This window comes from Xiphophorus couchianus, chromosome 1, assembly GCF_001444195.1.
Source record: "Xiphophorus couchianus chromosome 1, X_couchianus-1.0, whole genome shotgun sequence".
NCBI classification, from domain to species: Eukaryota; Metazoa; Chordata; class Actinopteri; order Cyprinodontiformes; family Poeciliidae; genus Xiphophorus; species Xiphophorus couchianus.
In genome coordinates, this window is record NC_040228.1 from 2,848,603 (window position 1) to 2,876,328 (window position 27,726).

The 27,726-nt window shown below is 37.2% G+C and overlaps 1 protein-coding gene across 1 annotated transcript; it reads left to right on the forward strand.

Annotated features, from left to right (window-relative positions):
* Positions 1 to 26,968, forward strand: LOC114148023 (carbohydrate sulfotransferase 11-like). Its single transcript, XM_028022965.1, has 4 exons — positions 1 to 532; positions 19,605 to 19,681; positions 20,535 to 20,702; positions 21,463 to 26,968. Exons 1-4 carry the CDS (start codon positions 436 to 438, stop codon positions 22,144 to 22,146), a joined length of 1,026 nt encoding a protein of 341 aa, XP_027878766.1. The 5' UTR covers positions 1 to 435; the 3' UTR covers positions 22,147 to 26,968.
* Positions 26,969 to 27,726: the final 758 nt, after the last annotated feature.

The window sequence follows — 27,726 nt, forward strand, 5'->3', positions numbered from 1 at the left end:
TGTTTGGAGGAGAAGTTTGTGTTGCTTCGACAAACTTCAGACAGACACCATACTGTAGATGCGCGGAACACAGCTGACCGTTAACTCTTTTCCTGCCCCCTGTTTTCCGCTGGTATCAACTTTACATTATATCACCTTTCGTACAAGTTATTTTTTTTGGCTAGAAATAATAACGTTGGTTACAAATCCCGACCAAAGCTCGCTCTTGGAGCTGAATTTTACGCTCCGTTCACGGAACTTCAATTACATCTTGGTTCCGCGGGCCAACCGTCGCTTCTATGTTTTATTTCAGTTTTGTTTCCGGTAGTTAATACATGGAGACCGTCTGTTCCGTCGATTGCCTCGCATGTTCGCATCCTACGTCGGTCGGTTTCGTATGAACCGTTGCGAGACAGCGACGGAGGGTCGGAGGCTCCGCGAGCGGAGCCAGACTTTATGATGGGGATGCCCAAGGGAGGACGTCTGTTCCTGGCGACGTGCCTCTGCTCGTTCTTCGTTCTTGTTCTTTACTTCCAGAGCATCACTAAACCAGGTAAGACGCCATGCATGTACACAGTCTTCTTGAACTTTCAGACATTATAGAGAGAAATTTCTATTAAAAATGTTCTACTTTTTTGTGTCCAGGTCACAATGCAGTTTTTTTAAGTATAAAGCCCGTTTGTAGTGATTTTTTTCACCGTGTTCAGTCCTGGCAACTGAGGCAAACAGTTCAGTGGGTCTGGTTGCATTGCAGTGTTATTGTAGGCTTACTTTCTAAAAGTGAAGGATGGAACAACAACAACAAAACTAGAACTGTGTAGGAAATAAAAGATATTCTGAAAAAGTGTTTGTACCGACAGGCCGCTTTATTAGGTGCACCTGTTCAACTGCCAGTGAGTTAGTTGTTTGTATCTGAAAGCCTTGTTAATGTCAAAGGTCAAAAGATACACACACACACACTGGTTTAAAGTGATACAGAAGCAGCAGTAGCGGAATTAAGCTCTCACTTGTTATGACCTAGTTATGTAGAACCTTCAAGCCAATTGGCTACAGTTACAGCAGACCACACCTGGTGCGAAGTAAAGAGAAAAAGGTAAACTGGGGTTACAATTCTCACAGGTCTGCCAAGATGGGAAATAAACAGATTCCCATTTGGTCGGAATTCGGCATAAATCAGTGGCTAGTTTCTTGGCCGGTTTTGTTTCCATAGATTCCAACCTAGCAACATTTGAATGCCACAGCATACCTGATTTTATATTGTTTCTGACCATAACTGTCCTATTGTAAACACAATGTACTTTTTTTGGATGACTATGTTCAAAAGAGCTTTAATAAGGTATGATGTGTTTTTTTTAGTGTCAGTTTTGCTTGTATTTTTCAGCAACAAATAGACAGACACTTTAGTATGGGTGTAAAACAGATGGTTTGATTGAAAGTGAATGAAATGATGTATGAATAGGCCCACTGTGAAGACTGGAATGTTTTCAGAACCCCCTCTCCGTTTCTCCTGAAGACCCCCTGCATTCCACACGGCTGTATCCCCTTTTCCTCTTCATGCTCTTCTGTTTGTGTCTCTGGCTGAACCCTCTTTCTGTAGAGCAAATGGCGGGTTGATGCTACAATTTCTGCAGGATTTTTAAAGGCAGGTAGCACGTGGCTCTTTGGACCTTTTTGGCCAATTGATGTTTTGAATAGAAATTTAATTACAAATTCTGGCTTAAGCAGTTTTTTCATGTAAATTGATATTCCATGGTAGAATCACTCTAAAAATACCTGTGGTATTATTTTAAATATATTTTTTCAGTTGTTAAGTTCAAAACTGTTTTTTTTTTTTTTCAATTTCAACATCACATAGAAGGAAATGTATTCATCTTCTTTTTCGCAAAAGTTTTAAGGTTTCCTTTATTGTAAAATCTAAAAACAGAAATTAAATGTTGTTCTTTAAAATGACAACAAAGTTCCTGAAGTAGAAATTTATCAAAAAATTTAAGTTCTCTACACTGTAAAACAAAATCCACTCACTCACTTTGACTCAGTCTAGCTTTCTTGTTGCTTTGACTCAGTTAAGTTGTACCAACTTTAACTGCCAAGTTCAAAACACTTAATGTAAACTATTGACATTTGTAAGTTTATTAAATAAAAATAGTCATTTAAGAGAAATTTTTAAAAAGTTTCCCCAACTTACTTAGTTAAGTTTTTACATTACTACGTTACTTTGACATAACCTAAAATTTTACATTTTTATAACTCATTAAATTATTTTTTTTTACTTTAAAATGTTCATTCTTTGATGATAAATTATGTTAGTGAGTCTAAATGAGAGACACAGGGTTTTATGGACCATTATTTTTATTCAAATCAGGAACATTTTTAAAATTCATACAACAATAGCATGCTTTCTGTGTCTGCTGATGTGTAACAGTTGATGGCAGAGAAGCAATTGACTGAGGAGAGAAAAACATTTTTTATTTTAATTGTTTTAAGGCATGCATGACGAAGAAACAAGAAGGAAGTGAAAGCAGGAGAGCAATGGAGAAGGTGATCAGCAGGTTCTGTGTTGAGTGTCTTTCTACGACAAATCAATTGGAAATGAAAATTTGATGTAAGAAAACAAAACACTCCACACCTGACCATTTCCCAAATCACTTTGGAGCTGTCGTAAACCTCCTTTTATTATTGCCAGACACCAAAACACTAACCAGACGCTGCTGACCCTACAAACGGCACACTTATAGCACTCTGTTGACTTACCTCCACACGCCCCATCCTGACTGCCCGGCATGTTCGGACTCGTCTTTTTGCTAAGAGAGCCACATGTGAAGCCGGTCTGAGCCACAATAGACGGGACTAGTTCACAGGATGTCAACAAAGCACGGGTCTTTCTGTAATTACTGTTTATGCGCTCAAAGTGAGGCCAAAACCAACCGGTCATGTCTTGTTCGGTTCTGTGTTGCTGTGGCGATTTGTACCTTTTTAATTTCTCGCATCAGTTGATACATTACTGGCAAAAAGAGTCTGATGGCACTTACTGCCGTCCAAACAGTTCTTTGCTATACAGTTTGGAGCATGACAACTATATCGCAGTTTAGAAGGGTTAGAAAATTATGAGGAATGGCCAAAGTGTGACAACACTTTTAGTTTGCCCTCTTTTTTGTGAACAACTAAAGAGAGGGCATAGGAATGGAGGGGCTGAGTGTCTTCATTATTGCTGTAATAGTAAGAAATTTCGCTGGACAATAAATTGTACCAGAAGTTATCGTGATAATGTTGTTTTGAGGCCATTGTCAAATAATATAATGGTAACAGCATAATAATGCTTTGTCAAACATTTTGTCAAAGACCAAAAAACTTTAAATTCTAAAGAACATTTAACACTGCAACTCACACCTAAGGAGAATTTAGATAGACCAATGAACCTAAAAGTCATGTTTTGGGATTGTGGACAAAAACATCAAATAAAGTTAATCATGAAGTCTCTGTACAAAATTGTCCTTCAAAAAAGACTGATGACTTTTATCATCCAGTTTTTGGTAGAGAGAGAGAAAAGAAAAAAACAAGTAAATCATGAAAATGGAAATTATATTATCTTGTTTATGGTAATACCGGTTAATTTTGTTTATTAAAAAGCAGAACATTTGCAGGAACATGAAAGCTAAAAACCAAAACACTAACATGCAGTCATTACTTCAGTGGAGATGTCGATGACCAGTGGAAGAACTGAAAATTAACAAAGTTCCTTTTCAAAAGGAAGATTTTTTTTCATAGTAAAACAAGATTTGTAGTTTTCGATATAATGTTTGACTTTTTAAAATAAATATCTTGTAAAACTACTGTTCTGTTGAACCACAACAGTCTGTTTCATTTTTGTATTTAAGTATTTTTTAAACACATGGTAGCTGACTTCAAACTATTTTTTGGCCAGAATTAGTTTACATGTATATTTATTTTTTATTTTCTTTGACACACTAAATGTATTGTCTAATTTTATACTGATATAAAAATATATATTTTTTAACTCTAGTTATTTTTATGTATTTTTTATTCATTTCTTCAAGGTATTTAAAAAAATATAACATGATATTATATTTTTGTCAATATTTTCCACCCCTACTTTGTTGCCACTGTTGCACGTCATAGAAAAGTAAGAGCAAAAGTCTAGAAAAAGAACAGCTAAGTGTGATGAAAAATATAACTAATACTACTAGCAGTACGATAATAATGATATAATTTTACCTAACGGTTGTTTTGGAATTAAATTTAATTAATTTGACTAAGACAGAAGAGTTTGAAATAGCATGCTTTATGTTTTAAGATTGGATATCTACAGACCTCTTAAAAAAAGGGAAGTCCATTAATTACTGGAACTTTATCACATTATTTAAATTAATTACACAAAGATGGATGTTTGAAAGATGTCAATAAAAACACAATGAGCTTTTGTTAAAAAATGACATAATAGTGATATTTCAAAAATAATAATATAATAATTATAATTGTACATGCTTAGAGTGTTTTCACACCTGATAGTCTAGTGGTCTCGGTTCGATTGGGGACCATAATTGCATGTGTTACATTTTCAGCTGCCAAGGTTTGCTTTCACTCTGCACCATGTCAAACAATCCAAACCCTTTGAAAATCCTGTTCACCTTCTCGCCTGTGGTGGCGCTGCACCAAAAATTACTTGGAAGGAAACGACAAAAATCACAGAAGACATGAGCGCAACGAACTTTTTCATGAAATGCAAACAAAAATGGAGAGGCGTCACATTTTAGCAGTAGGATTTCTATTTTGTCCTTTGTCCTGGCAAATGATCTGATCTAGCTTTCCTGGAGGATTAGCAACATGGTTCCCACTTTGAAGCATGGTGGTGGTCGTGTTTCTTGATCACCACCAATCCCAATAAGATAGATTTTTGTCAAAGTGTAAAAATGTTCAATGGATTTTTCACAACTATATATGCAAAACCTCAAAACATTTAAGAACATTTTATTGTCCATGAAGGTGGGATTTTTTCTTTTAGCTCTCCAACCATAAGAACACAAAAATTTATACAATCACAATAACAACAATTACATAGAATAGAATAAAACATTTTGCATGCCATATGTAAATGTTGTGATTTAGGTTGGTTAAGAATGGTTATTGCACTTGGAATAAATTACCTAATTGCCAGCTTGACCCCATATCTCTTTCCTGATCTGAAAAGACAAAAAAGAAGATGGATACTATCTGCTGCAATATTCCTTGCCGTCTTCCATGTTCTTTCCGTAAACAAATGAGACGGACCTTTTGTGGTTTCACCACTATTTTACCTGCCATTGAGACATTTCTTAAAAAGTTTGATGATTTGATAAAAAGTTAAAATACTCAACAATTGCCTTGTCTGCAAGCTCTAGAGATTGCGGAGTAACCCCAAGACCATTAGGTCGTCTTAAAAAATAGTTTTTAAGAAAAGGTATTGCAGTTTTTTTAAGTACCACTCTAGTTTTGGTTTAGAGGGTGGGTGTTTTGTTTCAAGTTACCACAACTTTATTTTACTGGACTCTTCATCTCAAAGAGGCCCAGACATTGTTCCAACAGATTAATAGTCCGTTTTACAGACTAAATATTCCATGAAATCTGTTAGTCTGTAACTTCAGAGCCAGAAATTTGAATTGTGGCATCTTAAAGCACGGAAAGCCAGTACTTTAGGTATTATTGCAATTTAATCAAGAAGCATGGATCAGTGTTAACACTTTAAAGGACTATTATCATTTAGTCACCATCTTTCTGATCTGAAGCTAAAGCTTTAAAAGTTGAGTGATGCCTGATTGGGAAGCGAACAGCAACACCTGCTCAACACACCAGCCACATTGACAGAACACTGGTGGTTGAGAACAGATGGAAACTTGCATTAACCTACATCCTCTACTTTTAGTCATTCTTCCAGATCGCTGTAAAAATCTGTTGCACATTTTGATTTGAAGCTACGAGGACAGACAAAGGCCAAGTCTGTCCTCGCTACCAACCGACATTTTGTCTGAGGCAGATAAGAAATGGCTTTCAGTAACCTTGCCCAACTGTTAAGAGAAACAGGAAAATGAGCAAAAGAAAAACGGTCCTGGCAGTTACTCACTGAATACTGTGGTTTGTGTTGCATCATTGTACTGCTGTGCAGGAATTTCAAAAGAACTGCAACTTTGCTTCACTTTGTCAATGTTGGTTGGTCTTGCTTCTTCTGACTTGTTTTTTGGTGTATGACTTATTGTTATGACAGCCTGCTCAAACAGTTAACGGCTATAGAAAATAAGATACATTTACCCCTTCAGTGACCTATTGGTATGCCAATTAGGGTGACAGGTAAGTCCAAGTAATAAAGTAATATTGTTCTGCTTTCATTGTCTAACATCCTGCTGCAACACTCCAGTGGCTTACAGGAAAGAAATACAATTCATGTCCATCATGTGATTAGGAACTTCCAGTAATTGATATCACATGGATTTCTCCAGCAACGTCTAATATATAACTGAGTACATTCTTTTTCTGTTGACATGTAGTTATTAAACAGCTGTAGTGTAAAACCATTGAGCAGCTACGTATTAAGAAGTACAGGCTTGTAGTAGTAATAGGCTTGTATCTCTGCCAACATTATGGTAAAGATGGTATCTGATTAAGACTACTTTTGTGGTCAGTTTCTTTTTATCTCCAGTTGCTTTTAATGCCTTTAATGTTAGGAGAAGATTACATAAGAATTAGTAATGCCAGTTTTAATTAGACTTGACCATTTTTAAGCAATCATTGCCTCAGACAGAGAAGAAATGCAAGCATTAGCTTGGTTCCTCTTTCACTTGTGAAAGCAGTTAAGCACTTTGGGGGAATGCTCTGGATTGAACATAATTTAGTTTATGAGTGATAGATTCGTTTTGCAGCTGGAACATATGACACAGCACAAGGGTAATGTTGTTGTCAGACAGTTGCAGAAATATCTTACAGTCAGTCGAAACAGTGATGGTAACCAGACATGGATAATGACTTGTTGTACAGCAGGGGTGTCAAACTCCAGTCCTCAAGGGCCGCTGTCCTGCAACTTTTAGATGTGCCTCTGCTGCACCACACCTGAATAGAATAATTAGGTCATTAAGGCTCTGGAGAACTGATCTACACAAGGAGGAGGTAATTAAGCCATTTCATTCCAGTGTTTTGTAGCTGTGGCACATCTAAAAACTGCAGGACAGCGGCCCTTGAGGACTGGAGTTTGACACCTGTGTTGTACAGTTATTACCACAGGGTTCCTATGTAGTTTGAAAAAGTCTGGAATTGGATTTGAGTGTTTTCAAGGTGATACAGGAGCTTTACTGACCTTAAGTTCTGAGAAATCAGAATTGTATCTAGGGCTACAACTAACAATAATTTTAGTTATGGCTTATGTTGACAAATAATTTATTAATCAGATAAATGGCACAATGTTCAGATTGTTCAATTAGCGACTTAGATCTTTTTAGACAATATTAGAAATACATTAGAAGATGCAAATTGACCATTAAATTGTTAATTTGAATTAACAATTAGTTTACACTTAATCATTTGTATCAAAGGATACATCTGCAGAAAAAAAAAGTACTTCTAGCATCAGCATGTGAAAAGCTCAGTACAGTGTAGGACTGAGCTGGTGATCAATTTTTGGATGATTAAGTGGTTAATAATTGGATAATAGGAGGTGCTTATAGAAGATTTTTCCTTTGTTTTAATACAGAAAAAAGCTAAAACTACAACACTTGAGGAGTCCTGGGTAGAGTATCATAAATGCAAAATGTTAATTTTTTTGAACAGTTTGGGCATTAATTACTGCACCAATGTTGTTCTCTCAGCAAATGACTGTCTGTATGCTCCAGTTAACAATTACTCAGTTACTAAATTAGATGACGATAATTTCAGTAATTTATCCATCACAATTAATCTAATTAATTGTTTTCAGCCTTTGTTGTAACGTTGGCTTCTATCATTAGAACAGCTAGCATGTAGCATTAGCATTTTGGAAACGTAAGTCAGGACAACAAAGCAACAACAAACTTTTGATTTAATTGACTATTTCTCAATACTTTATGGTTTATATTGATCTTACTTAAAAGCTACAACTAAATTTAGGGGATTTTTACAGTTTACAGTGTATTATAAGCCTGGTGGGCCACCAGCCTAAACATTGCTTACTTATCTTAGTTTTTTTAAATGTTTGCATTTTTTAATACTTTGTAGTTGGTGTTCAGATATTAATCTTTCAATAACACATAACTATCAAGTGATATTTTTAAATGTCCTGTCAACTTTAAACATTTTTTAACTCAAAAACACGACATGCCGCTGGATCAATGACTGGCCTGACATCCAATCACCGGGCTTATCAAGTGTTTTGGGGGAAACCCTGTTTTATATTCTTCTCTTTGTATCTAAATCAAAATAGCAATGAATACATTTAATTGAACAATGTATTTTAACTGTTGTAATCAATATCCTGTCTGACTTTTGGTAGTGGAAAGACAAGTGTTTGTTTTTCAGTTTAGAAAGCAATAACATCATCTTATAGACAACGGATAAAGCAGCCTTTTTAATAAAACCTTATAATTGAGATGGAAATCTTCTAACTCATTTTGTTTTGCTTAGCTGCAAAGTTATTATCTGGAATCTGTTTTCTATAAACTCAGAGCAGAAATGTTAATGCTGTGGTTTCCTGTCATAAGTCCTATCGTTATCTCTAAATTATTGCGTATTGCATGTTGTCTTAATATTGTTCAGACCTTACAATAGTAGAGATAAAGCATCCTGTTTTTTCCCCTCAAAGGTTCTATTTTATGCGGTTTCCCTGACTCAGCAGTGCCTCAGCACAGCATCCTTTCGGTGTATGAATGAGTCGCTGTCGACAGGATCTGAGTTCATTATAAAATAGTTGGGTGAAGTGTGGGAAGTTCTAAAAAATGGAAAGATCAGAGGCAGAAAACTGCTGCACGGGGAAAACAAATGCTACATTTCTGCACATAAACGTGTTAAATAATATAAAAATGCAGCGTCGTTATTAACTTTCATCCAACCTGTTCGTCATTGGTACCACCTTTTTACATTTAAATGTGGAGGAAAACTTACTGCTGTTCCTCTATTGACTTTGGAAAACCATAACCAGTGTTGTATAAAGTACTGAAATCTCAGAGTCAAGTAAAAGTACAAGTACCTCTCCAAAATATGACTTTGGTAAAAGTCCAAGTCACTGACTGAAATGTTACTTGAGTTAAAGTCTTAAAGTATCTGAAACTTCTTGTACTTAAGTATGGAAATTACTGTAAAAATGGATGTACTCAAGTAATGTAATGAAAAGTACAAGTAAAAAGTAAAACAAAGCAAATGCAGTTTGAATGACATTTTTTATATTTTGGTAAACTTGTCAAATACACTTAAAATAATGTACACAACCAAGTGCAGGCAAAATTAAACCTGCTAATAGATATACCTGCAGGCATCATTTAGTTAAGAAAATTAGGTGCTTTACCTATAGCACAAGGTTAACTTAACCTGCTTTACAACTGAACCAGCTTCTTAGTAAACCCTCCAGGACAGAAAATACAAAGTTTTTGTAAGCCTTAAGTTTTCCCTTCAAGTAAGGTCAGTGTTGAAAATGAGAAAAATAAATAGTACAGAAAATGCGGCCAACATGAAGAAAAAGAGCTGTTACGATTACTCTACTTCACAAATCAGTGAATCAGTCAATGCTACAGTCAGTAGGTGGTGCACACAACTGGTCATTATGCAAAAGAAAAAAAGAATTGGGAGGGAAATGCAGCTTATTGGCATTTGAAGAGGGAGACCTTTTTGGTAAACCTGGTTTTGAACTTGCATGCCTTTCCTATATTCGTTAAATTTAGTCTAAATTGCTATCGCTATGGCTTCTGTCCCCCTTGAACAGAGGAGTCTAGGTAGCCTGCTACAGTCAACATTAAGCCTAAGCTAAATACACCGCGCGTGGAACTGAAACGATGCCAAACAAAGTTCATTTATGGTCAAGATTTCACAATACAGTAGTGTCTAGTGACCAAGCTATAGTTACTGAAACAGGAGGATTATAACCATTTCATAAGAAGTTACCTCAATGTGTTTCTTCAAGTTGGACGGGGAGTTTTTGTAAGATAGAATTTCCACATCTTCGGGCAGGAATAACATACACTGCATGCGGTACGACGAATTTTTAACACCCACGAAAGAGTATATTGTGTTTAAATAAGGCCATGGGCTCTCATCACCAGCTGGTGGTTCCCCTGGAGCCGTGTCCGACGTAGTTGCAGTCGTTGTGGTCTCCGTCTCCTCCTCCATGTGGCTGCTGCTGATTGCGAGACTTGCTTTGTGTTTAATGGGAGAAGCGAAACAGGTGTATCCTATTGGTGGTGATGAACAAGCCCAGGCAAGTAGGCTACGGACTTTGTTTGGTAGCCTGCTTGCTACTTGCTAATCAGTAGGTGGGGTCAAAACACTTTGTTTCTCTCTCTCGCTTTTTTGTAACGAGTAACTAAACCACACATTGAAAATGTATCGGAGTAAAAGTACGCAATTAAGTTCGGAAATATAGTGAAGTAAAAGTGAAAGTCATCAAAAATTTTCATACTCCAGGAAAGTATGAAGTACTCCAAAATATACTTAAGTAAAGTAGTGAAGTATTTTTACTTCGTTACTATACAACACTGACCATAACAAATGGTCTGACCGAGAAAGACGAGTTGCATCCAGACACCTTTTTAGGTGCTTGTCAGTTCCACAGTGGTTCTATCTGTTGTGGTTATTTCATAACTGCTGGTACGTCCACATCCACTGGTCAAATCTGAACCTCATTTAAAATAACAAGTAAACTGCCAGAGCTGGATGACAGACTTGTAATGGTTGTTTTTGCCAGCTGCTTTTCCTGTTCTGGGCTTTGATTTTTCTTGCCAGCATGATATCAAAACAAGTTCCTCTACTTCTGAAGACATGTTATTCCCTCCGGCTGTTATTTTACGATCTATTCAAGCATATGGGGTCAAACAAACCCGATCCGTATTGTATACCATTTAGCCTGCTGCTGCTTGCCCCATTTTAAATGAACAACTGTGAAAGCAAATTTCTTGTGCAGTATAAATAACATCAAACACAGAAGCGTCAAGCTATCCTCGTTGATGTTTTGTAAGCTTGAATCTAAACAATTTGGCTATGTCTATTTCTGAGTGTGTGTTCTCAAACTCATAAGATTGTGGCTTCTTAGTCATAACATAACCATTGCCCCCCTTTATGCTGAACGTTGTGATCTCCTGGACTTGAAACCACAAAATGATGATCATGGTGGATTAGAAGACGTCATTAAACTGGAGGTTTAAGCCATTAAGTTGCTGTAAATCAAGAAAAACGCAGTAGAGGGCACAGTAACGTCACACATAGAGAGCGTTCTCAGTATTTTCCCACCATAAAAAAGAAGAAGTGCTCAGTGTTTGCGGAAGTAAACATGGATGCTAATGGTAGAGCATGTCTTACAATGTTGAAGTCGTTGTCCGACCGGAGCAGCATATTAACAATTGGTCTGAACTACAAGGTTCATTTAAATTGCTCCAGAATGTGACCTGGCCATTCAGTCTCAGGTCACATTTGAAAAGATTTGACATGTACTGGATTTAGAACCATTGCAATTGGCCTGGGTTGCATAAAAAAATTAAAAAAAACCAGGTCTGTGTTGTTCAGACCGTCATGAAAAGATCAGATATAGGTCACATTATGGCAAAAATATCTGATTTGGGTCACTTCAGGCTGCAGTGTGAACGTAGCCTAAGCATCACCTCTCTGTGTAAAACTGACTAAACGTCTTTGCTATTTTATGGTCATCCTTTTCGTTCAAATAAATATTTCCACACTGGTCCAGTAATCTATTATCCTTGCGTCACACTGATGTGATTCCTGACTGTTTTATGCTTTTTTTGGTCTCTTGAATACCTTGTTGGAGACTCTATCACTGCACTCCCTCGGTTTACGGTAAATATATTTCTCTCTGTGTGATTAGTGAATGACGCTGACTAGGACATTTTAGTAAACACCCACACACTCTGTTGGCTATGACGACTCGATGGACATGCCTATCATTCAAATTTTCCAGTCTGCTCCTGAGAAACTGCCAATATTTGACTGAAGTACTGAGCTCTAATGGCCCAGATTGCATCGGAAAGGATATTTTTCACATTGCTTTGACTCTTATTTCATTGCAACAGCGATTATTAGATAGAATGATCATTTATGAGGAGATATAAGTTGATAAAAAAAATTAAATTTGAATTAGCATGCACGGTGCCATATTGTGCCAAAATGCCTAATTTGCAAGGTTTGTCTCGACTTGATTTGACAACTTACCAATTATCACCTCTCCAAAATATCAACGGCTCTCTGTTTTTGCATGAATCTTGGTACAAGTGGTCAGATATTGTGTGGTTTCCTAGATGTTATATAAAGCTGCTGATATCTTTCAATATTCACATCACAAAGTGCATTTTTTAGGTGGAAATGGTTGATTTTTTCTACCATTTTTCACTGTTCACTCTCTTCATCTACTGTGACTGAGTGTTGATTTTTAAACCTCTGGAGTGTTTTATCTTCATTTTGATACCAGAACAATTCAAATGAACCGTGTAGTTCCTGAAATATATCACATTTTTGTCATTTTACAGCTGATTTCTGAAAAAGAGGCCAGGACTCGTTTGTACATTTTCTTTTAAACGCGGACTCAGAGAAAATGTGGTTTTGAGGCTTTCTGATTTCTTTTTCTTAAAACTTTTACCATAGTAAAAGCTTTCATTTCTTTATGAGCTACTTTTTGTGGAAGCAAGCACGCAGATTTCTGTTCTGCATTTAAAACCTGACTCGCGACGTGTATTCATATTGGTCTGCTTACGCTGTTGTGCAATCATTAAATAATAAAAAAAAAAAATCTTAAAGGGAAGATGCAGTATTTGTCTCTGCCTTTTGCATTGTGAACGAAAAACAGGAAGTGTTGTTGTGTAGCAGGTCGGTTAAATGATGCTAAGCTTTAATATTTGTTGGTAGCAATTAGCCTATCGCAAATGCACTGTGCACTCAACCAGCTGTCAAATTTCATTTAACTTAACACGTAAAAGTCATTCATACTTTACAGAAAATCTCCCCTGAAAACAGTGAATGACTTCCAAATTTTACCACCCCGACTGCTTCTTATTAAGCTGTGTTTATACAGCTGCATATAATGCTGCTGCTAACAGGATGGGGCCCCACAAACCACTGGCAGGCTGTCTTCCCTCAGTGAAGCCATAATCCATCAAGGTGAAGTCTTTGAACGTTCCAGGGAAATTAGATTTGAAGCTGCTGATGTCGTTCACATATGATGTGAACGACATCATATCCTTTAAGATGAGGCTCTTTCAAACGACAAATGAACTGGTTTATGTAATGACACAGGAGCAGAGTTACTTATTTGACTCATCTATAAGAAGTGTTCAGTTGATCAAATGGGAGGGGGAAAAAAAACAATGTTTGCTTGTGTTGTTCTAATTAGTGACATCAGAGCAAATTTTGTTCAATTTGAAAATACTTTATGCCCCATTTTCTCCATCAGACACTTCCAGTGTTTTTTCACACTGAAATGAGCTTATTGAAGCTGTCATTACGTGGACATTCTTTCCAGTGCAGTTAAGTAAAAAATGTTCATATTTGCTCTACTGATGACTCATTTGTTTGCGATCCGTATCTCTATTGAAGAGGAAATGCATTATTTTCATTTTATTTGAAGAAAGGAGAAGTCAGTTTAGATTAGTTAAGTGCTGTATGTTTATCCTGATATGTACAAGGCTTAATGGAGCCCTTCTTGTCTCGGAATGAAGCAGCATGACATCATATGATGGTTAGACTGTTGAACCACGCTTCCAGTTTCCACATGTACCCCTAAAAGCAGAGGGTTGGGGCGAGTGGTTAATAGGATTGAGGGCTCATCTGCAGGCAGTATTTTGTCACTTCCTTGCTGTGAAAGGAAGTGGTGGTTTTCTGGTGCATGTGACAAAACACATCAGACTGAAAGAGATGCGGTCTGTGATAATAACTATGTAGTAGTAGTCTGTCTGCTTTTTGCATTGATACACTCAAAATGCAGAAAAAAGTCCATAAATGTGTTAGATCAAATGAGATGCAATTTTTGTCTTTCACATACTAATTGAGTGGAATGTATACATGTGTATGTGTAAAAACTTGATTAACTCTTGTTTTTGTGGATTTGTTTGTAACCTCTGTTTTATGTTGCTTTCTATCATTACAGTAAAAAAGTGTGATTATAAGGGAGACCTGGCAATAACAGGCAGCAGCATCATTTCAGTGATGACTACCTGGTTAAAACAAAGTTAAATAAATAAATAAAAAATCTGTCTCTCTATACATACACAACAACCTTATTATAATGAATGTTTGAGTCAAATCCTGTGTTGTGACTGAAATTTGTCATCAGCTGCTTTGTTGTAAGGTGGTAAAACAAATAGCTTGTATTTCCTCTCTGCCACACACTTTGCAAATTATATTTTTTTGCTCCTGGTCTGAGTGTTCAACCCTCCCACAGTCCTAAGAGACAGAGTTGTTTAGACCCCACAAGTTTTTTACTCTGTGCTCGGTCCAGCAGAGTGACAATGTTCACTTTTACGAGTTTTTAGGTGTGTGTGTGTGATTTCGGGAAGACCGTCAGACTCTTATGTTGCCCCATGGCGCTTCCTGTGACATTTGCCATGCTTCTCCTGAGCACGCTATGACGGCAGAAGGGTTAAGAAACAGGGTTCATTGAATCCAGCGAGCTTTACCCCGTGTGCGTCATGTTTTTCGCACTCCTCCTGAGTATTGCGCTAAGACCATTTGACGTTAAACCCAAACCAGGTCCAGATAAGTTACGTTTTTTGCCTTTTAATGACCTCTTCCCTTGCGCTCTCAGCCACGTTGCTTCCTGCTTGCTCTGTTTTGATGTCGGACGATTACATAATCAATAAGCATTACCGCTGTTAGCCAGTAGAGATTTCTATCTTAGGTCAAATTTATATCGTTTCTACTGTTACCGTATGTATTGTATATTCTTAATGACTAATTACACCATTAAATCATTAATTGAATGTACAATGAAGTTAAGAAATGTTTATTCAGATGTTTATATAATTTATTTAAGACCATTCATGCTATAGAAGCATGGATGCTTCAATAGCATTCGTGCAATATGTAACTTTCATTAAAAAAATATGTCTTTTTACATATTTGCTAAAACTGTCACCATGTCGTGATGGTATGTTAAGGGACAGATAATCTGCTAATAAATCGAACTCCTCCACCTCCTCCCTCTGCAGCCGTCTGAAGAAATGCACTGTTCCTGGCCACAACCAATTAGAGCCTGAAGGAGGGTCTTGATGCTGTCAATCAATCTCATGAAAGCGTTGCTAAATGTGCTAATGGCAGAGAAACAACTCATTGTTACATGTTCATCATTGTAACTAGCCGTTCATAACAGACTCTGCTGACAGGAAGAAGCAGCAGGCCCTGGGCAGGGTGCACACAGACATGATTGACATCGCTATGGCTCACCTCCTGGCTCTGATTGGTTGTTTGTAGTTAGCAGTGGGAGAAGGCAGAGGAGCTTGACTTGTTTTCTTTCTTTCCACAGATTATCTGCCTCATATTATAGTCATAACACAGTGTAAAAAAAAATAATTACATACTACAGCTTTAAATCATTAAAATGATTAATTAACCAATAATTCAATTTGTGTTCAACATTTCATGGTACATTTAATTAACAATGTAATGATGTAGTTATTTAATTCTGACCCTTTTGGGCCTCCATACTGTGCAGCCTTGTGATTCTTTCATATTATTTATATAAAATATAAATAAGGATTTTCTGATGTTTTAAGCTGGAATGTATTCAAACTTTTCTTCATTTTCACCTCCACAAATAAGGCTGCAGCCTAATGTAAAGCCTTACTGTCCTTTTCTTTATCACTGTTCATAAAGTATCTAAAGTATTGATTTATATATAGGCCTGGGCAATTAAAATTTATTGCATAATTTAGATTTTGACTTTAAGCGATCACAAAAGAAAAGTTTTGTCATAAAACAAAAGTTGTTTACTCTGGCATATTCTGCTTAACAAGTATGCTCTTATTTTGTAATTTCACCACTGATGAGCACTTCCACCTCATTCTAATGTGAAACCCTCATGCTTCATGATGTTTTGTTCTGAAAAGTCAGTGCAAGATGGCAGAAAGAGGAGAGGAGAAGCAGCAGACAGGGATCAGAAACACGGCTAATTTGTTCAATCACCTGAAGTTTGAACTTAGTGGTCTATGAGCAGCTAATACAAGAACTGACAGGAAAATATGAAATATATTTAGCTTTGTTTCTTTCTGTTATTTTGAAATTATTTTCCCATATTCATTGTTTTGACCGTTAGTAGTTCTTGTTTTATTGTTGTTCAGTTTGCAGCTTAGTTTTACAAAGTATTTTAATGTTTTTTTTTTTATTTACAGTTGATATTGTCTTTCCTCCAGATTTTTGAAGAGCACTAAATTACTGATTTTACTTATTTCATTTGTACTTTTGAGTAAATAAATTGCTGGTGATGTTAGAAAAAAAATAGTTCAGGGACTTTTTACAAGTCAATATTGATCAAAACAAGTGATTATATATATTTTAACCCAATTAAACCCAAGAGATTCCACTCATTATTTTACATTTTTAAAACTTTACTCAAAGGTCTGAGCTCTTATGGCAAAGTCTTAATATGGAGTCTTGTAAAATCATTCAGTGGTTCCGGATTAATATCTAATGCTCTGTCCATTCAGGGGTTTCTTTCAGCAATCTTCCTTGCTTTTGCTCATGTCAGTGGTTTTCAGTAGATTTTACTCATTATTTTGGTTTCATTCAATTCCTTTAAAAAAAACCCTTTTTTTAAGTTATTTAAAAAAAACACGTTATTTTTTAATTGATTTTTTTTTAATTAAGGAAATTAATTGTGGTAATTTATGTCATCCAAGTATCTTCCTCTGTGAATCTGTCTGGCAGAGAGAGACAGACGTTGGAGTTGGGGATGTGATGCTTGCCCTGAATGACTGATGCATCCATGAACCTCCTTTTCAACTCCTCTTGTTCAAGTATACTGGTTCAACTATTATTTGAACTTTTGAGAATGCAATCTGCCTTTTAAACAGTTGAAATTACAACAAATAAATCACAATGCATCTCAAATAATGAACTGTGTCAGTTCATATTCTGTCATCATGTATTTAGGTGTTTATGCAAGCAGAGCCTCTGACCTACTTCCTGGCTTCCTGAGGAAGGGTCCTGAGTTTGCCCGAGGATTATTTGATGCCTGATTGGTTGTGTATGTAACCTGGATTTGTCAGTCTGATAAAGCAACTGTGAAACATGAACTGCAAGAATAAAGATGTGTACAAAATATTGTTTACGAACATTCAAAAGCTTCCATTAAAATTTTCTAAAGCTCAGAATAGTTCAGCAGCAGCGTGATGACTGTCTGTCTGTGTTTTGTGAAGGTATGTGAAACACTACTGTTAAGGAAATTGAGGATTTTGATCTCGTTCAGAGTGCAGAAGCAGAGCGCTCTACAGTAGACTTGCTGCACATTTTGCTATGTCACCGTTAGCGCTGTTCTTCCGCTTGTCAGGATTTTTTCTTCCTCTAACTTGAGGGAAGCAGTCATGATTTATATCTTGACTTTAAGCTGCAAATCATGTACTGCAGTCAGGCTTCTATTATCACAGGAATTCCAATTTAAAATGATAACCTAATACAAGTGGATGCCTTCTGACAGCAGTGAAACAAGCATGCCTTTAGAATGTAGTAAAGTCAGCAGGGAGCACAGCATGTGAGCCCCAGCTGGATTTTATACTTGTGTAATATACACAGCGTTTTTATTGCTTATATTGTTTCAGCATGAATATGTGGTATTTTCATCATAAAAAAAATAGTTCCTTCATGCTGCTGTGCCCTGAAGTTACTCTCACCCCCTACCTTCTCTTTGCCTTTTCCTCACGCTGTGTTTTTATTTGATATCATTGGCATTGTAACAAATCCCTTTTCTTACTTGAAGTGCATTTTGATCTTTAAGATCAAGAACCGCCGAACCAATGGAAACGACACAGAGCGCAACTTCCTGCTTCACAAAATGTAAATAAAAATGGAGTGGCGTGAGACTTTTGTGGTTCTAGGATTTTGCTTTTTTAATTTGTAAAAGATCACGAGTTATTTATTTCAGTGTGTCACCAAGTATGCGTCTGCGGTCGTAAAAATGTCTGTGCGTGTCCGTTAGAGTCCGGACCTCTGAGAAGTGAAGTACACCTGAGTCTGTTGGAGGCAAAATTAAACTGCATCTGCACATATTACACAGCAAGTTTTTGCTAGGTAACCAAAGAGTTAGGTAAGGTAATGTTAGGTAAAGTCAGAAACCTTTCTCAGCTAGGCGGTGAGAGGTTGACCAGCTAACCTTACAAAAGGTTAGCTGGTCAACCAGCTAACCCGGTCTACCATCTATGAGGCCGATCAGCCTCATAGTTTAGAGGTTACCTCATAAGTAACCTCACAATGAGTGCCATGGATCCCCCAGAATGCCATGTGATTCTGGAACGGAGTTCAATGAATTGATCAAAATTCTCTCAGACTGTTCTTAGACCTTCTAATGAACCATCATTTGACCCAGGTGCGTTAAACCAGGGAGAGAACTAAAACATGCAGGATGCCGGCCCTCCAGGACCCACTTTGGACACCACTGGTGTAGGTGGCGTACTGTATACTACAAATATTGGTTGATACATATACCTCTCATTCTAATGATACTATTAGAAGTGATTTGATACCTGTTTGGTTGTCCAAGTGTAAACCCATAGAGGTGTGCATTTGGCAGAATGCAGGGAATTTAGAATATAACCTCAATAAATAATCTTAATCCTGAGCTAGGTTGTGCAAAAAAAAAAAAAAGTTCAGGCTTACTAATGTCTTCTACATGTGTGATATATTAAAAAAGACAGCATGTGACCAAAAGTCAAAAAATGTAATTAAAAATTGAGTTTTTGTTTGACATGAATTGAAATGTTCTCTCTTCTTGTCCTTTAGTTTTCTGAACTTCCTGTTTTCTGCAGTAGCTGTAAGAGCAGCTCTGTAAAACAAGTCTCCTCTATTGTTGGGTAAAAGGTTGGGCCAAAGACTGTTAAACAGAAGAAGTCAGAGCACTGTTTTTTAAAGGCAAAGTTTGTTGGGAACAATCTGTTCCTATGGATTGTTTAAAGGAAGTAGAGAGGATTTCCCCCATGAATAAATCAGAGCAGTGGAGTGGTGGACAGTTGGCTTGGAATGAACTGGAAAATATGACACAGTGTAAAATGATTTAGGATTTTTCACAAGCACTTAGAGTAATGTGTTCATCTTAATAGGTACCTGTCAATAAACCAATCTATTAAAATTTTCATTAAAATGACTGGGGTGTTGAAATCATTCTGATGGATGCATTGGAACAGAGATTTTCTAAATGTTTTTTTCAAAAGCTTTCCTTATATAAGATGTTTATGAATCACTTTCTTGTTGTTCTATAGAACCGGCTTTGAAGACTAGCAGCAGACCTGGGAAAAGTAGAAGAAGTCCTTTGCAGACCCTTTACAAAGGAGACCAGGTGACAACAAACATACAACTTTCTCTGAATTTGTCATGAATGCAGCAGCCACAAAACAACTACAGCTGCATCTCCAAAAATGTTGACATAGTCAGAAAGTTGCCTCAGTTTAAGACAAATCTTGAACTTGACTTATTTAATATCACTTAAAATGACCAACCAGGAGCAAGTTGCATAACTAATTTGTACTGTATGCATTACAACTCTGTAAAAATAATAATAATAATAATAATCTTTATTGTCATTACAGAAACCATGTAATGAAAAAGCAAACTGCTAAGGGATATTTATAACAGAAAGTGTGTGATTCTCACACATACTTTAGCAATGTATTAATGTTTTAACAATTATACATCCTTTATGTAGATCAACAATGCTCTACCACATGCAGACAACCAGCTCTTCCATACGGTTCTCCTAAAATGCCAGAACAAGACAAAAAATCAATAAGTATTTTGTGGCTGAAATTCCAGCTGGAACTGCTGCTGCTTCTAAACGCAATTGTGTTTAACTTTTTTTTTGCAATTAAAGTCACTGATTTTTAGATATATTTGCAAAGAATTTTGCAATATTTTTTCCTCCTCCAAAATCTACATATAGAAGAAATTAAATAGCAAGCATATTGGACAAAAACTATTATCTTGAAAAACCAAGAATTTAATTAGTAATGGGAATATACAGTTCTGTCTTTCACTAATAAAAATGATAACGACAGAAAAAAAATCAGTCTATTTCTATCAGTGAAGTGTTAAACGACGAGGCCTTGATGGGTAGCGTTCGTCCCATTGCTTCTGTTTAAAAGGCGTTTATGTTTTTGGTCCTCCTCTCACTCGACCTGCTTCATCCTCATCAGAAGCAGCTGAAGCTGTCGGCAGCTCAGAAGTCCCTCCAAGGCCGCAGGAAGGTGTTGGAGCAGGCATGTCTGAGCCACACGAAGAAACGCCGGGTGCTTTCGCCAGAGGATCTCAAACACCTCATTGTGGACGACAAACATGGCCTTATTTACTGCTACGTACCCAAGGTTGGTTTCTGTAGCATAAATCCTACGTTTGTGGGGTTGGGGAGAGTTGATAATCAAGGACCAAAGAGGCTTGAAGGCAGTATTGCTTTCTACTTCTTTTTTTTCTGTTGTAATAATTAGAAGAAGTATGTTCTTCTAAAACTGTAGCTATTAGCACTACAGTAACTTCCTTTATCTTCAGTTTCTGTTTATTAGATGCTGAATGGAACAGTTTTTAAAAAGTTAAGTGAATACTGAGTAGAAGAAGCACAGTGAGTCGTCAACTTGAAGAGAAAGTAAGAATGAGTGAAACCAAGCGACACCCAAATATTTTCACACCCTTATAATCTCTTCAAAACTTTAAACTTCTGTATCTCATTGGAGATTTTATTTGATAAACCACATCGCATTTGTTTTGGTTGTGTTTACCCAGAATGCCCTGTAATATAGTCCGTTTCCTGCCTTTGGAGCAGTCTCCGGTTCACTTGCTGCTGAAATGCATTCGAACCGCATCAGAGTTCACTTTAGCCGAACCCAGAGCTAGGTTTTTAGACAGAATAGAGTTTGCTGTTTTGTTCCACATCAGAGTTTGATTGCACATTCACTCCTCCACAAACAAACTGAAGTTTCTAGTCAAACAAACTAGAGTTTGATTAAAGTAGACTAAACAGGGCTGGTGTGAATGCACCCTTAGAAGTCTCTAGAACTTTACAACAGCCTAACTAAAGTGTATTGATTGCGTCTCACTGCCCTCTGTTTGTCTCTGTCGGTTGACCTCCAGGTAGCCTGCACCAACTGGAAGCGTGTGCTGATGGTCCTCTCCAGCAATGGCCGTTACTCTGACCCCCTCGCCATCCCTGCTAACGAGGCCCATGTGGCAGGTAACCTCCGCACGCTCTCTGACTTCTCCGTGACGGAGATAAACCAGCGCCTCCGCAGTTACCTCAAGTTCATTTTTGTACGGGAGCCCTTCGAGCGCCTAGTTTCAGCCTACCGCAACAAGTTCACACGTAACTACAACACCGCCTTCCACAAGCGCTACGGAACCAAGATCATCCGCCGGCACCGGGCCAACCCTCAACCGGAAGCCCTGGAGAAAGGAAACGACGTCTCCTTCCGAGAGTTCATCCAGTATCTGGTGGACCCCCAGACACAGCGGGAGGAGCCTTTCAACGAGCACTGGGAGCGGGTGCACTCCCTCTGCCACCCATGTCTGATCCACTACGACGTGGTGGGGAAGTACGAAACTCTGGAGCCTGATGCTCACGCCGTGCTAAGGCTAGCGGGGGTGGAGGGTAAAGTTCAGTTCCCAACGTCTAGCAAGAGCACCAGGACCGATGGCAACATGGCAGCGCGCTTCTTTAAGCACATCAGCCCCTTTTATCAGAAGAAACTGTTCAATCTCTACCGCATGGACTTCTTACTCTTTAACTACACCACACCGGAGTATCTGAGGACTCGATGACTAACAGAGACGAGAGGATCCCACGTTCCATCCACACTTTAGAGTGATGATTAGTTTGCACGTTCCGGTTCCTGTTGAAACGACTGATTCCTATCTACAGACCCCCTAAAGGCACATAGAAGAAATAAAGAAACATTGTCATGTGTACAAGATACTTTATCTTTATTTCTTCTATGTCCCTTTAGGGGCTCTGTAGATTCCTACCTATTGGCGGAAACAAACTCCAGTCTCTCAGACGGACAGTTTCCAGACTGATGTAGGTGAATCACAAACTCTTACAAAGAAGTTGCTTTTTTTTTGTGACCGTTTGATTTGACTCCAGTTGTCATTGAGCCGGTGAAAAGCGCCTCACCAGTGTTCCTGCTGTGCCCACTACAGTGATAATCCTCTTGTAGTTTTCCTCTTCTAGGAGAATCAATGAGCCATAAATGAAAGCCAGTGTTTTCCAGAGGAGCCGGTTCTCCTCTTTAGCTGGCGATTGTGCTGAGTGTGAAGTTTTCCTCGGATTGTTTCCGAGCCGTTACGGAAAGCCTTAATTTATGTACGTATGTCAGCACAGAGTATTTATTGTCGTGTGAAGCGAGGTGTGAAAATAATTTAAATAAAAGAACAAGACCGAATGTTAGAGATCAGATTAAGAAAATGTTTTGGGCATCTGATAGTCTTCTTCAGTTCAGTGAAACTCTCTACCCAGCATCTTTCCCTGCCCGTATTTAGCTCTGGGACTCTGGAGCTGAACAAACAAGCGCATAGCTGTGGTCACGGCGGGGTCCGGCCCAGCGCTCCCCCGGTCAGAGCCGCCCTTGTTAGAGGCAGCATCGGCAGACGAAGGGTTAAATCCACCTACAGCCCTCTGCACTGCAGCGCCTTGTTTCAGCAAAAACGCCTTGGAATTTCTGGAGGAATAATTTGGAGCTTACTATAGGAAAACAGCTTCTTAATGGACTTTACTGTCTTCTGCACCCAAAAGAGGAAACTTTGACACATTTTGTGGCTTTTCTGGGTCTGTAGGTTGGATTTTACTGCACATTAAAAAAGAAAAGAGTATAAGTGTTTAACAAGTACAGTCATCTGTCGTTGAGTTGCATTGTGGGTAGTGTAGGCACAAAGAATCTGGAGACTTTTGTTCTTTCTTACTTCAGCTGCTGGACCTCAACTTTACCTTTAAGAAAAGTGTTATTTTTGTATCATTTGTTCTGAAAAACAATTAAAGAACTGAAAGGTCTGCTGTGTAGGATGATGTCCTGTCTGTGCACAAGTGCAGGAAGTTAAAAATGTTAAAGCATTTCAGTTTTTCTGTGCTATTACAGCAACACATACAATAGATGTTGCCATAAGAGGAAGTGAGAGATCAGCGTTGCTATCAGTGTTGTTCTGTTGCTGCTTTTAGAACCAGTTCCTGACAGAGAATCTCCTTGATGCAACTCCCCTTAAAACTGCTGGCAACTTTCTGTAGTGTAGACAGTCTCTCCAGGATTTAACTTTTTTTTTTTTGCAGTCACTGATTTTGTAGTTCTACTTAAGAAATATTTGCAAATTTCTTCCAAAATCTAAATATAGAAGAAAAAAATAGTTTTTTTCTTTGAATAACATAAATAGCTTGATTTTTGTTATTCGCCACATCGATCACGGTCAGAAACCGACTTCAGTAAGGCTGTGGCAGCAGTGTAGTAGAAGTAAGAAATACTGCCACCTGCAGGTGGGAGTTAGCATCACTTAAACTCAATGTTTTGGACCATTTTTACAAAAAAAAAAAATTGCAACAAATTCACAATTACGCATTGGTGTCATTAACAGCCAAGTTCAGTGCAGCAGGTTTGCTTATAAGTAAAATTCACAGGATAGAGGTGAAAAAATAAAAACACCTGGTTATTTAAAGACAAACATTTCTGTTGCTGCCAACATTTTTAATTGTAAGATTTTACGTTGCCTGTCATAATTTTGCCCAAATTGAAAATAGAAAGTATCCGTCTTGTTTGTGAAAGTCAGTTGACAGTGTCTGTTCTCATCATTTCCCCACATTAATATTAAAACAAGTAGCAAATAATTAAGTTTATAAATGTCAGTGTTTTTGTTGTCGGGTCTTAAATTAGGCAGAATAAAAGTCAATTTTACTCTGCAGTATGAGGAGCTGTTTCATTCAAAATGAAATACTATTAATTAATAGCAGTATTAATTAACAATTAATAAATACTCCACCAAAGAAATAAATATTTCCATGGAACAAAAACATAATAGATATTTTAAAGAATATGTATTGTTAATGGGGAGTGTTTTTGTCAATCAATTTTTATTTATTTCATAATTGTGTTTTATTCTGTAATACTTTATGTGAAGTCACTGTGAACAGAGAAAACTCCGCCTCCTAATTTGAAAATATGAGCATTAGATAAAAAGAGCCTGAAATATAAGTCCATGAAATACATAAAGTAGCTTTATAAAATAAAACCATCAGAAAAAAGCACTATGATTAATAAGTAAATTCCAAAGTTCATAAATCTTGAAATAAATACACACGTAATAAAATAAGCTACCTATTTTACAAAAATTAATCGCAATATTTAGCTGATGGAATATTTATTAATTATTCAATAACAGTATTTATTTATTTCATTTTGAATGAAACAGCTCTCCATAAACTTAACAAATTACAATCATTTTTATTAAAAACGTCAGTGACTGTAGCATAGTAACGGTCCAATCAACACTCAGCATACATCCCATAATGTCAACCATGACTGACATCGCTAAGATCCTCCCCTTGACTCTGCCACCTGCCACCTGTAGTCCAACTGCAGTTTGCTGTCATGTAAACACTGACAGCAAATAAAAAGTGTCTCACTCAGATTCAAACAGACTCATCTTGGCGTTTAAATGCCTTCCGGTGTGTTTGTGTTCTTTTTATATTCTATCCAAATGTTCTGTGATGCACATCGTGAGGTTTGGTTATTATTAGACTTGAAAAGTCTGAAATTTACACAACTTGGAGGAGGCAGACCTTAAAGTGTTAGAGGGGGTGTGTGTGGGTGGGGTTGTGTGTGTGTGTGTGTGTTTTAACTTGGGAACACTGAGGAATTCCCCAGAGGGAGTAAGAGCAGAGAAGAATGTTCGGGTTTCCCTCCTGAACCGTTTCAGTATTACATGGTGATGCTCAGTTAATGTAACTGAGTGAAAATAATGAACTGAAATCCAGGAGGAAAACACATTTTAACACAAGAAAAGATGCTTTGCACACAGTTTTTCACATTTGTCACCTTCAGGTTCGTTTCCATTGCATTAAACTTGGTTAAAAAAACCAACAACAAAACATAGCAGGTATTTATTTGGCCCAGAAAAATCCCCTGCTAGTCATTTTACTCTTACTGGGACTTTGTGGAGGGAGAGTGCCAAACATTTGAATATGACTGAAATAATCTATTCAAGGTGAATATTTTTTGTTAACTTTGACTGTAATTGATTTTGAACCAATTTCATCTGCAAAGAAGGAGTAAATCATCCAGTTAAAGTAAATATTTTAAAGTTTTATCTGTGGTCTATGCTTCTTTGGAACGCACCTCTCAGGGTTTTATTATTTAATATTTAAAGTTCCTCTCATTTTGTAGTCATGGTAATTCAGTTTCACAGCATTAACAGTGAAGGTTTACAGCTACAACACCTGCTATTAATTCCATCCTCTTCTATCCTAAAGACGACTCAAAACTGAGAGAGCTGAGAAGTCTGCGCTGGTGATTCTCTTTCTAATTTGTCACGGATTTGTTGACGGCAGAATCATCTTATTGCTGAGGATTCCAGCTTTCTCTTTTATAAACGGAACATCTCTTCCTCTCATCCAGTGACTGAACAAGGCTTCAGTCTCCCCTGTTGGTCTGGGAGGAGTTACCTGCTGACAAACTGACTGGCCAGCAGAAATGATGGTTCTGAATAAAAAGCTTCTTAATGACCTACATATTTCATAGTGTATTGAGCCAACTTACAGTAGGTATTTGCTTTTTGCAGAAAACATTAAAGAACCGGTTTAATTTTAATGCTCCAGATTAACTGTTGTGAAAGTTCAGTCCTAAGATTCCTCAGAGATAAAGAGGTTATAAAATTAATTATTCAAAAAGTAGGTCGGCCTACACTTCTGTTGGAGTCACTTCAAAGATGCGGCATGCAAATTTTCATTGGTGCAGATAAAGCGTCTACGTAGCGTAATATGAGAGTATTTGACTGACATTTGAATTTCAGGTCTGATGTTTTCCTGACTTGTGATCACAAAACTTTGACGTTTAAAAAAAAGTTTAAGCTATCCTGGATTAACCAGTCTGATCAGGCCAAGATAAAAAAAAAGACTTTCAAAACCAAACTTAACTCTCCCCACCAGATATGCTTTATTATTATTAAATGAAACAATGAAAATACAATTTTCTACTTTCTGGCTTTCACTACCCGCTTAAGCTTATACAGGTGATGGTGGCAAAGCAGCTCACCTGAAAGACGGTCGTTTTTTATGAAAATAAAACCATTTACATGTAAGACATGAGACAGCACTGGAAGCTGAGGTGAGTACATTTAGAAAGGCCTTCTAGTAATAATGTGGCAGTGTCAACATTTAAATTCAATACAAAGTTTTGGCTACAGAAACATTTCAAACACTTAACAAAATTAGATTTAAGCAACAATACAGTCGGCATTCATTTTGATTTCAAGGCAACTTGATGTTACAGATGAGTAGAGATGCACCAGTCATGCTTTTACTGGCCTGTACTGGTTTTCAGCTCCTGATCTGGGTCACCTCCTGTTTTCTTTGTAACCACTTTAGCATATAGTTATGCATGTAAAATAAAAATTTTTTAAAAATTAATGAACGAGTAAATGTGTCAAACACTTATTTATTACAGCCAGTAGCTTTGAATCCAGCAGAAAATGAAGGGAATTGATCTTTATCTGTTTTTTAACAAATAATTTTAAAAAACAGATCTTTGTCTGTTTTTTTTTTGTTTGTTTGTTTGTTTACATTTTGATTCATTTTTTCCAGTTTGCACTACATAAACTACTGACTAGAGACAGTCAGGGAAAAAATGGCAAATTTCAATCACTGGCTGTGACTGACTGGTGCATCACTACTTATAAAACATGTTTATGTGCAAGTTCAATATCACACAATCATACTCTATACTCTAAGTCAGAGCTGGATGATAAACCATAAAAATCCAAGAATGTAATGTGACAGAAACTATTACAAATAAATAACACACAGAACATGTAGTTGGCAGCAAGCTAAATATTTCCCCAGAATTTTCTCATATTTTCTGTAGATTCCTTCAGTCCTGTGTTTTGGTTGATGTCAAAATTGGAAATTTGTTCTTTGTTTTTCTTCCATTTCTCAAATATGGAGAACAATTGTGTGGACACATTTTTTATATCACATATAATCCTGGTAAAAGTTCAGAACACAAGCATGTTTGAGGTACAAAAAAAACTTTGTGAAAACTCATCTGAATCAACGACTAACAGAATAATCCAGAACTCTACGGATCTCCTGCATGACTGAGATCGACGTATTTGATGGTATTCTGATTATAAGGTTTGGATCATCCA